Source organism: Histomonas meleagridis, assembly GCF_020186115.1.
Source record: "Histomonas meleagridis strain 2922-C6/04-10x chromosome Unknown contig_46, whole genome shotgun sequence".
NCBI lineage: Eukaryota > Parabasalia > Tritrichomonadida > Dientamoebidae > Histomonas > Histomonas meleagridis.
Genome location: NW_027150889.1, coordinates 27,124 through 39,224, shown reverse-complemented (window position 1 = coordinate 39,224; position 12,101 = coordinate 27,124). Strand labels below are relative to the sequence as shown.

At 28.8% G+C, this 12,101-nt stretch overlaps 6 protein-coding genes across 6 annotated transcripts; 3 read left to right on the top strand and 3 right to left on the bottom strand.

Annotated features, from left to right (window-relative positions):
* Positions 1 to 15: 15 nt before the first annotated feature.
* On the top strand, positions 16 to 633 carry GO595_006665 (uncharacterized protein; the record flags this gene model as incomplete). The annotated part of the gene is made up of 1 exon (XM_067920043.1): positions 16 to 633. The coding sequence occupies one exon, from the start codon at positions 16 to 18 to the stop codon at positions 631 to 633; it is 618 nt and encodes a 205-aa protein (XP_067773093.1).
* Positions 634 to 864: 231 nt separating this feature from the next.
* Positions 865 to 1,464, bottom strand: GO595_006664 (Ras family protein; the record flags this gene model as incomplete). Its single annotated transcript, XM_067920042.1, has 1 exon — positions 865 to 1,464. The coding sequence occupies one exon, from the start codon at positions 1,462 to 1,464 to the stop codon at positions 865 to 867; it is 600 nt and encodes a 199-aa protein (XP_067773092.1).
* A 6,130-nt stretch (positions 1,465 to 7,594) lies between these two features.
* Positions 7,595 to 8,905, top strand: GO595_006663 (nucleolar MIF4G domain-containing protein 1; the record flags this gene model as incomplete). Its single annotated transcript, XM_067920041.1, has 1 exon — positions 7,595 to 8,905. The coding sequence occupies one exon, from the start codon at positions 7,595 to 7,597 to the stop codon at positions 8,903 to 8,905; it is 1,311 nt and encodes a 436-aa protein (XP_067773091.1).
* A 138-nt stretch (positions 8,906 to 9,043) lies between these two features.
* GO595_006662 (Histone H4) lies at positions 9,044 to 9,349 on the top strand (the record flags this gene model as incomplete). The annotated part of the gene is made up of 1 exon (XM_067920040.1): positions 9,044 to 9,349. The coding sequence occupies one exon, from the start codon at positions 9,044 to 9,046 to the stop codon at positions 9,347 to 9,349; it is 306 nt and encodes a 101-aa protein (XP_067773090.1).
* A 163-nt stretch (positions 9,350 to 9,512) lies between these two features.
* GO595_006661 (uncharacterized protein) lies at positions 9,513 to 10,130 on the bottom strand (the record flags this gene model as incomplete). The annotated part of the gene is made up of 1 exon (XM_067920038.1): positions 9,513 to 10,130. One exon carries the CDS (start codon positions 10,128 to 10,130, stop codon positions 9,513 to 9,515), a length of 618 nt encoding a protein of 205 aa, XP_067773089.1.
* Positions 10,131 to 10,821: 691 nt separating this feature from the next.
* On the bottom strand, positions 10,822 to 11,151 carry GO595_006660 (family 20 glycosylhydrolase; the record flags this gene model as incomplete). Its single annotated transcript, XM_067920037.1, has 1 exon — positions 10,822 to 11,151. One exon carries the CDS (start codon positions 11,149 to 11,151, stop codon positions 10,822 to 10,824), a length of 330 nt encoding a protein of 109 aa, XP_067773088.1.
* Positions 11,152 to 12,101: the final 950 nt, after the last annotated feature.

Genomic DNA, 12,101 nt, shown 5'->3' with positions numbered 1-12,101 from the left:
CATGCGCTTTTTTTCATGGCAGGTAAAGAGATCAAATACAAGTTTGATGCTAAAGATGATTCTTTTTTACTTTGTCTTTTCTCACCTTTAAGTAATCTCCATAAAGTCGAGCTTGAATTTGGTTTTACATCTGTTGAAGGCACTGCAATCTCTTCACTTTACACATCTCGTTCAACATCCACTCCAACGCGTACGTGTCGCAAGCGAAAATGTGAAGCTGATGTCACCAGCTCATTTTTCATTGCTTATAATAAGAGTGGGTCAGGTGGAAGTCTTTATTTCGAGCGCGAGAATGATGACGATGACGAAGAAATTCGCGATGAATATTATTCTAAGTGTGAGCACTCGTTCTTTGCTCACGTTGGTTATGATGACGGAGTTTCCGTTCAAGCGCTCGAAGGCGAAGAAGCGAAATACAAATGCAAACAAGCGAAAAGTGACAAAGATAAAAAAGTTGATGAATACGAGCCAATAATATTTATTGGGCTCTCAGTGATAATATTAGTTGCGGTAGTTGTGTTCTCTGTAATTATATTAAGAAAATGTATGTCAAGAAGAAAGAACTATAGTATGAAAATCGATAATGAAGATGAAGACGATGACGAATACCAACAAGTGTTGATAAATCTTTAGCTGAGAAAACTTTTGATTTTAACTGTTTAATTTGATTTTAATTAAAATTCAGATTTGTTTTTGTCATTGGCTCATGTTCATGTAATTTGAAATTGAATGATCTCATAGAAATTATTACGTGGTTTATATTGCTTTGAAAATAAAAAATTTGATAACATGATTTAAAAAGTGACTGTTTAAACACAATTGCAATTCACCATATAGAAAATCGAAGTGAAAATTTAGTTAGATTCAGCATTTGCAAGGATTGTCTTGCTTAGTGTTTTCTTCTGGCTTGAAAGGTGACGTTTTTGGAACAGAAGATGACTGTATTTGACCAGTACTTACACGATTTGCAATTTCGTAAGCTAATCTTGTGAAAGATTCCATGACATTTTGACCTGATAAGGCAGATGTTTCCAAGTACTCAAGGTGGTGCTTTTCACCAAAATCTTTGGCTTGCTGAGTTCCAACTTCTCTTTTATCTTCAAGATCAACTTTATTTCCTACAAGAATAATGTAGGCATTTGGATTGCAAAGTTGCTGAAGGTCTTGAAGCCAATTTTCGAGATCATCAAATGAACTCTCGCTAGTGATATCGAATACTAGAACAGCACCAACAGCATTTCTAAAATATGCTTTGGAAACAGACCTGAATCTTTCCTGTCCAGCAGTGTCCCATATTTGAAGTTTAACTGGTTGATTATCCTGTGTTTGACATGTAAAAGATTTAAACTCAACACCAACTGTACTTTGTCCTTCTTCCCTAAATGTACCATCAACAAGTCTTTGAACAAGAGCTGATTTTCCAACACCTGATGCACCAACAACAACAATCTTGTAGCTAGACATTTTGTCGTGTAAATAATTGAATTATAGACACTTTTTGATCATTTAACGACCTACTAATTGGGCAGATAATAAAAATTTTAAGTTAAGAATTTCTCTGTATCTCATTTGTAAACTTGGTGGTTTTTTAAACACATTTTTGTGTTCAATTAACTTTAAGTTTGAGAGGGGAAAAAACCATTTTATTAAGCAATGATTACAATGCTTATTTTGCAAAACTTAAGTACATCAAAATATTTTCAAAAACAGTATTTTAGATGAGAGATTGTTGGAAAGAATTAAAAAAATAAAATTATTTCTGTCTTGGAAGACAAACAACTGTTTCATTCCGAACGGACTTTGTTAAAAAAAATCGTCATTTTACGGTTATAATACGAGCAACTCAAATATTACCAATATTAATTGAATTTCGTCGATTGTGTTATGTTCATAAAAAAATTGCACATGTTTTCGATTTTACTAGCTATAACATATTCCATTGAATCGCTTGGAATTGATCAACTCCCTGAATTATTTGCAAGTGTTGATATAAGTATTGGAAAAGCAACAGTCGACTATCCTCTTGTGGATAATTTATACAAAAGTTTAAATAATCAAGATAAAGAACCAGATGTAATTCAAATTAATGCAAATAAAAAAAATTTATTCATGCCTAATAGCTTATTGCTTTCATACACAAATTCATGGGAACCAGGTGATACAATTGGTGTATTTATAAAAGGAAATATATCCAATGTTCCATTTACCACGACATCAAATAGTTTTTTTAATTCATCAAAAAAGTATAGATTTGTTTATGGTACATTATTAGATGTATATTGCTATTATCCATATAATTTAAAAGCAAATTTTTCGGAGTTGTTAGTTCAAGATACAAGCAATCAAAATTTGATGAATCAAAAAAAATTCGATTTTATGCAAGGACAAAAACTTTCCTGGATGGAACCGCCTGGATACCAGTATTGTAGCTTGGCACTTACGCATAAAATGACATTCTTAAATTTAAACATACATGGTAATTCCATATTCAACACAAAATTTTCTTCAGTTCAATCAATTTTTATAAATGGAATAAAACATAATGGAACATTTGATATATTTAATGGAACAGCATACATTAATAATGGAACGCTTCCGCTTGAAAATTGGAACATTACGAAACTTTGTAATTTTAACGATACCGAAACAATTGACTGCGAAATGGTATTATTTCCACAAACATTTGAAGAAGCAATTGAATTAATTATTATAGCATCTGAGAAAACTTATAATATAACACTTCCAATTGAGGAATTACAATCAGGTTATTCATATACATATTACTATGATTTAAACCTTAGCACCAATACATTCACGCAGAGTAATACATTAACAAACAGTAATACGTTCGCACAAAGTAATACATTCACGCAGAGTAATACATTTTCACGTAGTAATTCATTTAGTAAATCAAATACATATTTACAGAGTGATGCATATGGAAACATAACATATTCCATTACATTATCAGCATTTACAATTGCAGAGACATTTATTATCGATAATTCATTTCTAACGAATTCGTATTCTTTAACATATATAAATTTAACATATATTTTTACGCAAATGGAATTTATTTATTACGAATATACAATTATTCAATATACTATATATCATTCATATTATTTAAAATATTATTTTAATATCGAAACGAATGATGTCTCCAACCAAAATGATAATCAAACGACAGTTATTGTTGTTTCTGTTGTTTGTGTTATTATTGTCGTATTAATTATATTATTAATTATTGTTTTATTAATTCGTAAACGAAATTCCAAAGAAAACGAAACAAATTCCGAAAATGAACTTACAAAATCAGAAGAAACTGAAAATGCAAATAATTTCTCAGCAGGAATCAACATTCCGCATGTTGAAGAAGATCCATTTGCTAAAGATTTCAAGGAAGATAACATCATTGATCACATTTAATTAAATATTATATATATGTATATGTCATTTAGCGATGTTTCATGATGCTCAATGTTTTTTATATGAGAAAACAAAGCATTTCATGGAAATATCTGTTTTTGGCGTTTACGTAATGATTTTGAATACATTTTCATATTTAGTAAATAAAATATATAAATTTGTGATTATATTTCAATAAAGAATTTCATTTGAAATTTTCATTTGGTTAAATTAAGATGAAAAAAAAATTGAAAAAAGTTTTCTTGAAATTTTTTTATAGAAACATTTACATTTTATCAATTATTTATTCTTTTTCATGAAGTATTTCATATATTTTATCATCATAATTTTCTGCTGCATACATAATTGCTGTCCAAAATATGTGAAATAATTTCCAAATATTGTTTTAAAATCCAAAATAGTTTGAATAATTTTTAAACATTAAATATAGATATCTTTAATATTGATGTCTATATCTTTATGTTCAAGAAGTAATTTAACTATTTTTGTCTGATTATTTTCAGTTGCAAAAATTAATGCTGTTTTAAATGTTGAAAACAATTTCCAAATTTTCTTTTGAAATATTAAAACATCTATTTAAATATGAAATAAAACGATTGAAAATCTTGTGAATTAATGTTAATTTTTTCATGTTCAAATAATAATTTAACTATTTTTGTACGACCACAAAGTGACGCAAGCATAAGTGAAGTTCTAAATAAATGAAAGTATTTCCAAATATTATTTTGAAACATCAAATTAAGATTATAAATTTTAAATATTATAAAAAAATTGATATAACATTAATATCAATTTCTTTATGCTGTAGAAGTAATTGAACAATTTCTACATAATCATTATATGATGCATACATAAGTGCTGTCCAAATTATTTTGAATAATTTCCATGTATTAGTTTTTAACATCAAATAAGTAAAACTTATTTTAACTAAAATAAATATATATTTTTAGCATTGATTACAATTCCTTCTTGTTCAAGAAGTAATTTAACTATTTCTGTATAACCATTTTCAGAAGCTAAAATAAATGCTGTGTAAAATGATTTAAATAATTTCCTAATATTATTATGAAATATCAAATTTTGAAAATATGTATCAAACAAAACAAACATATGTTTTTAGTATTTATATCAATTTCTTTATGTTCTAGAAGCAATTCAACGCTATCTAATTATCCTTTTTTGGATGCACATAGAAGTGCTGTATAAAATAATTTAAATTATTTCCATATATTATTAAAAAAATTCAAATTATTAATACATATGTTGAATATCATGAATATATATTTTTAGCATTAATATTAATTTCTTTTAGTTCCAGAAGTAATTTAACAATACCAGTATGACCATTATCAGCTGCGCTCATAAGTGCTGAATAAAATATTTTGAATTATTTCCATATATTGCTTTAAAAAAATAATATCAAAAATTTAAAATAGATATCTTTAATATTGATATCAATATTTCCATGTTCAATAAGTGGTTTCACTATTTCTGTATGTCCTTTTTGCGTTGCTAAAATAAGAGCAGTTGAAATTAATTTTATTAATTTCCATATATTATCATAAAATTTTAAGTCATTAAAATAAATTTTAAATAAAACATATTAATAGTTTTAGCATTAATATCAATTTCTTTTTGTGAAAGAAGTAATTTTTCTATTTCAACATTTCCATGATAGCATGCAAACATAAGTGCAGTCCAAAATATTCAAAATTATTTCCAAATATTATTTTGAAATTTGAAACAATTAAGATATATTCCTAATAAAGCAAAAAAACATTTTTTGAATTAATATGAATTCCCTTCTGCAAGAGAAGCATTTTAACTATTTCTAATTTACCTCTTATTGATGCATTTATAAGTGGTGTATTAAATGATTTAAATAATTTCCAAATGTTATTTTAAAATATAAAATTATTTAAGTAAGTATTAAATAAAGAAAACAATTATCAATAGTATTAATATCAATTCCTTCTTGTTTAAGAAGTAACTTAATTATTTCCATATGATCATTACATGATGCATACATAAATGCTGTAAAATATCATTTAATGAATTTCCAAATATTGTTTTGAAATATCGAATTAATAAAACAAATATTAAATATAATAAATAGGCATTTTTTGCATTGATATGAATTTTTCTTTGCGTAAGAAGTAATTTAACTACTTCTGTATGACCGCTTTTAGATGCTAGAATAAGTGCTGTATTAAATAAATAAAATAATTTCCATATATTATTTTGATGTATTAAACTACCAAATCATATATTAAATAAATCAAAAAAGTATCTTTAGTACTAATATCAATTCGTCTTTGACTTAGAAGTAATTTAACTATTTCTACATTACCAAATTCAGATGCAGCCATAAATGCAGTTTGAAATATCTTGAGCATTTTCCATATGTATTGTTGAAATACTAAAATGTTAAAATGAAATAACAGAAAGAAAAATCTTTATCATTGACATGATTTCCGATTTGTTTAAGAAGTAATTTCACTATTTCTATGTAGTTATGTCTAGATGCTTTCATAAACGCAGTTTGAAATAAATTAAATAATTTCCAAATATTATATTGAAATATCAAATTATTAAAGTAAATTTGAAACAAAGTAAATGAATTTCTTTGGCATTAACATCAATTCCTTTTTGCATAAGAAGTAATCGAACTAAATCTATGTAACCATTTACAGATGCTATAATAAGTGCTGTTTGAAATAGTTCGAATAATTCTTATTACTGAAATTAAAATATAAAATTTTCAAAACAAGTTTTCAATAAAATAAAAAAATATCTTTAGCATTAACATCAATTCCTTTTTGCAAAAGAAGTAATCGAACTATTTCTATATGGTCATATGCAGATGCACTTAAAAGCGCAGTATTAAATAATTTTATGAAATTTTAAAAATTATTTTAAAACATCAAACTACTCAAGGAAATAACATTGATATCACTTACATTTAGTTCTAAAATATATTTAACAATTTCGAAATTTCCTGAATTTATTGAATCTAATATAATATTTTTTGGAATTTTATGAAATTCCAAAAAATATTTTACAAGAAATATATTCCCAATTTTTACCGATTCATTAATAAAAGATGAGTCAGCTTTCATACATTTTCCTTCCAAAAATGTTAATATTTCATAGTTATGAAACAAAATGCATTTCTTTCCTAATTCCTTTAAATTGATTTTTTCCAATTTATTTTCATAAAGATATTTAAAGATATCATTTTTGTGGTATTTAATTGCTGTTTCATATGCATCTACAAATGAAGAATGATTTTGCTCACATAAATGAATGATTTCTTCATTTCCACCTGCAATTGCATATTTACCTGTGTAATTTACTCTTGCTCCATTCATAAGTAAATATTTAAAACATTTTACTGATCCAAAAAATGCTGCATAATCAATTAATGTAACATCTTCTTGATTAATAAATGAACACCTTTCATAAAGTGATGGTTCAATTGTTTGATTAAAATCAAAATCACTTTGTGATGATATTTCTTGAAGTTTTTCAATTTCATCATTTCGAATTATTTTTACAATTTTATTTGGATTAACTCCATCTTCAATTAATTGCTTGTGAAGTTCCCAATCCTTCTTTGAAAGCTTTTCATAATTATCTAATATTTCTTCATTCTGAATCATTTTTTTAATTTCTTTATCTGATAAATAATGAATAAAATATGGAATTTTTATATTTTTTATTATATTTGCTCCAATTAAATTTGCTTTAATCATTTAATTAAGAAAATAATATGATTCTTGTGTTTCCTTCTTTAAAATAACTTGAGTAAATACATAAAATATGTTCCATTTAGATTTATTAACTTCTTCATTTTTTTCTATTTCTTTGATGAAATTTAAACATATATCAGGATCATTTATTGAAGTAACAAATGTTAAATATATCATTTGGCTAATAATATAATCGAAAGAGTAATTGTAATTTTTATCAAATAACTTATTGATTGAAAGTGCTGACTCATGAATGTTATCATTATTTAGATTAATAATTATTTCCATTGCTAATTGAAGAGATTCCCTCTCATTTAAAATACTCATATTCAAATAAATAATATATAAATGTGTTAAAATGCTTAAATTTAAGGATTTTGATTAAACGGTTTCTATTAATGGCACTTTTGTAAATGCGACCAGGATCAATCGAAGACAAAAGCGAAGATTCTGAGTCAGAGCAATCCGATATTGATTATGATGATCTCTTAGATTCAGATGGAATTGAGATGCCAAATTTTGTAGTCCCTGAAACAGTTGAACAAGATGATGAAGAAATAGAATATTATGCAAGAAAACTCGGTATCAACGATGAAGTTGATGAATGGGATGATCAGCTCAGAGCAGCTGGTTATGCAAAAATTCTTAAAGGTATCACATCTAGTCGAAGGAACATCAAAAAAGATCAACCAGTAAAAATGGTTAAAGCCAAACGAACACAAGAAGAAGAAGAAGCTAGAAAAGATTTTACAGGACTTCTCAATCGAATTGCTCCATCGAATTACAATATATTTTCTTCTCGTATTCGTGAAGCTTTTGCCACACATCCACCAAAAGTATCAATTCCAATGTTTACACGTTGTTTAACGCAGAGAATATTTTCTGATGCTCAATTGCCACCACTTTTCATTGATGTCTATTCACGAGTTCTCAAAGAAATTCCCGATGCAATTCAACCAGTTGTTGATGCTCTTAATGAGAAGCCAGACCTTATCAATGTTAAACCATTTTTAGATGCACTTGGTGATGATCTCGTCAAATTTTATGGAACCAACAAAAATGAAGTTCAAGTTGACGAAGAAGTAAAACAACTTGATACGATTGCTCGTAAGATTCACATGACCACAGATGTACGTCGTTCAATATTTTATGCTATCACTACAGCTGTTGATTATCAAGATGCGTATACAAAAATAGCAAAATTGTCTCTTTCAAAGACCCAACGAAAAGACATACCATTTGTAATCATAGAGTGCTGTAGAAAGGAATCATCGTATAATCCTTTTTATGCACAACTCGTTTCATATTTCGCTGAGTCGGGAAATCACTTCAAAGAAAACTTTCGGGGTGCCCTGAAAAACTCGTTACAGCTAATGAACGGTTATTCGACATCACAAATTCGAAACTTAGCGTTACTTTGTGATGAAATCGTCGAAAAGGGTACTTTCGGATTTAATTTAGTAAAGGGAATTAAGATGATTTCCCTTGGCGCAGAGGCACTTCTGTTCATGAAGATTTTGTTTAGAGAGATCTTCCAGAAGTTGGATCAAAAAACTATTGGAGATGAAATAAAAAAGATTTCGAAGATGCCAAACTTCGCTAAGGATTTAAGGATATTCTTCAAGAAGAGATTAATCCCATTCTTGAAAAATTCACCAACATTTCCTCCAGAAAGAATGGATTTACTGCATCAGGCAGCAGAGGAGCTTTCGATTGTTCAATAAGTAAATAGAATTAGAAAAACATTTTTTATAATTTTATTTGTGACTTTTTGAATATTAAATAACCGCTAAATCTTGTTTGAATGGAAAATGGCGGGGTTTTGGTTTTTCAGATGTGGCTGGAAAGTGCCAGTTTTTTAAATGTCTGGAAGAGGAAAAGGTGGTAAAGGTCTCGGTAAGGGAGGTGCAAAGCGACATAGGAAGGTTATGCGTGAAAACATTCAAGGTATTACAAAACCAGCCATCAGAAGATTAGCTCGTCGTGGTGGTGTCAAGCGTATCAGTGGTGATATCTATGAAGAAATTCGTGTAGTTCTTCGTCATTTCCTTGAAAATGTTATTCGTGACTCAGTTACATATACAGAACATGCAAGAAGGAAGACTGTTACAGCAATGGATGTTGTCTATGCCCTCAAACGCCAGGGCAGAACACTCTATGGTTTCTAAAAATTCGTATGTGAACTTTTTTTGTTAATCAATTTAAATGCTATTCAATCAAATGCATTCCAAAGTGTTTTTTAATTGAACATATTAATATACGTATATTAATATACTTAAAATAAAAGTTGGAGATATCTCCAATTTATAAATTCTAATCAAAGTTATTTATTTACTCAACCTTGACTTTGAAGCACTTTGGTGGGATTGACTTTGTGCAGAGCTTGCGATAGCGTTCTCCGTCGTTTGTAACTTCATCGATAACATCGACAACCTTCTTTGTTTTGTCAACAACGTCCTTAACCTTCTTGATGATCTTCTTGATCTTGAATTTGTTAGCATCGTTTTCGTCTTCAACAAGTTCGTAGTAAACTTCTACATCTTCATCATCGTTTGTAACTTCATCGATAACATCGACAACCTTCTTTGTCTTGTCAACAACATCCTTAACCTTCTTGATGATCTTCTTGATCTTGAATTTGTTAGCATCGTTTTCGTCTTCAACAAGTTCGTAGTAAACTTCTACATCTTCATCATCGTTTGTAACTTCATCGATAACATCGACAACCTTCTTTGTCTTGTCAACAACATCCTTGACCTTCTTGATGATCTTCTTAAGTTTGAATTTGTTAGCATCAGTTTCATCTTCGACAAGTTCGTAGTAAACTTCTACATCTTCTTCGCCATCATTGTAGAGGACTGGGAAGTCTGGCTTTGGGTAAAATGGCATTGGTGTTGGGAATGTAGTTGGGATCTTGATAGATCTTAAAGCTAAGAGAGCAAAAAGCATTTTGGCAATTTGACACGATATTGAATATAACCTCCGTTTTTAAAAATGTATTCAATATTTTGTGAGCTTAAGTGTCAGGACCGTTGAATTTTTGTGAAAATTTTGAAGCTGATCGTATCGACATTGAGAATGACGAAAATCCAAGTAATTCAAAATTCTTTCCAGTGCTTGAGCGTGCGATAATATTGTAAGGAAGATTTCCTTGTAGCGCTTTATGAGATGACATGAAAAAAGATTTTTTTTTATTTTCGTTTAGATCCAATAACTACTTAATTCTCCAGTTTTATCATCCTCTTCTTTTGATATTATATTTGGGAAACTTCCTTGTAGTACTATATATTTTGGTGTAATTTCGTTATTATCAATATTTATCTTACATTCTCAAAAAAAATTGAAACTAAAAATTACAATAAGTTTTGGAGATACAATAACTCAACATCAATAACTCATTTAGGTAAATCCAAAGGATGTAATAAACTAATTTTTCAATGATTTAGAACAAAAGATTAAATCTTTCATTAAAAAAATTTAGGATTGAATAAAGAAATTAGCAATTTTTTAACATATAATCTTAAGATAATATTCATCACAATCAAAACATTTTGCTTTCTTTTTTGTTCTGTTTTTGAGCTAATGCAACGATAATTTTTTCTATACATTACATAAAAGTGACATCATAAGATTGATTTATTTAAACCTTACGAATGAGAATGTTTCCGTTTGAATCATTTCCACCATCACTTCTCACTTTAGCCTTTAATATGACAGGTGCTTTATACTTATCAATAGTTACCCTGTAAACGTTATTTGTATGATGAGCTCCAGTTGTTCCTTCATGCTTATCTTTCATTTGAGTCTTTCCATCGCATGTAACTTTTACATCCTTCATATCAAGTCTATGCTTTCCATGTGTATATCTAAAAGTGATTTCGTATGTTCCATTGGCTTTAATAGCACTAGATAAATCCCACTTCTTTTTTGCCCATTCTGGTGTTGTTTCGCCTGACTTCCAGCCCAACATAATGAAAATGAAGTGACAAAATGCCCAACAGAAATCAACCTGATCGTCAATTGAAATATCGCTTTTCCACTTTTTTGCATCACATTCTTTGATAATTGAGAGGAAAACTGTAATTTGACTACATCTTTAGTCAATACATTCAATTTTTCCATCAACAAGAATTCCATGTTTCGAAAAGATGAGTGGATGTTTTTTAACGTTTGAGGCATAAATTGCTGACTACATATGTATAATCGCATAAGATGATATTGAAACTCTTTAAATCAAACACAGCTCAATCGGAGAGTTGTGAAGCATTTAACAGATTTCGTAAGCACAGTACATTTAGTGGAGTTCGTAGCACAGTACATTTAGTGGAGTTTGTAAACACAGTACATTTAGTGGAGTTTGTAAGCACAGTACATTTAGTGGAGTTCGTAGCACAGTACATTTAGTGGAGTTTGTAAGCACAGTACATTTAGTGGAGTTTGTAAGCACAGTACATTTAGTGGAGTTCGTAGCACAGTACATTTAGTGGAGTTTGTAAGCACAGTACATTTAGTGGAGTTTGTAAGCACAGTACATTTAGTGGAGTTCGTAGCACAGTACATTTAGTGGAGTTTGTAAGCACAGTACATTTAGTGGAGTTTGTAAGCACAGTACATTTAGTGGAGTTCGTAGCACAGTACATTTAGTGGAGTTTGTAAGCACAGTACATTTAGTGGAGTTTGTAAGCACAGTACATTTAGTGGAGTTTGTAAACACAGTACATTTAGTGGAGTTTGTAAGCACAGTACATTTAGTGGAGTTTGTAAGCACAGTACATTTAGTGGAGTTCGTAGCAAAGTACATTTAGTGGAGTTCGTAGCACAGTACATTTAGTGGAGTTTGTAAGCACAGTACATTTAGTGGAGTTTGTAAGCACAGTACATTTAGTGGAGTTCGTAGCACAGTACATTTAGTGGAGTTTG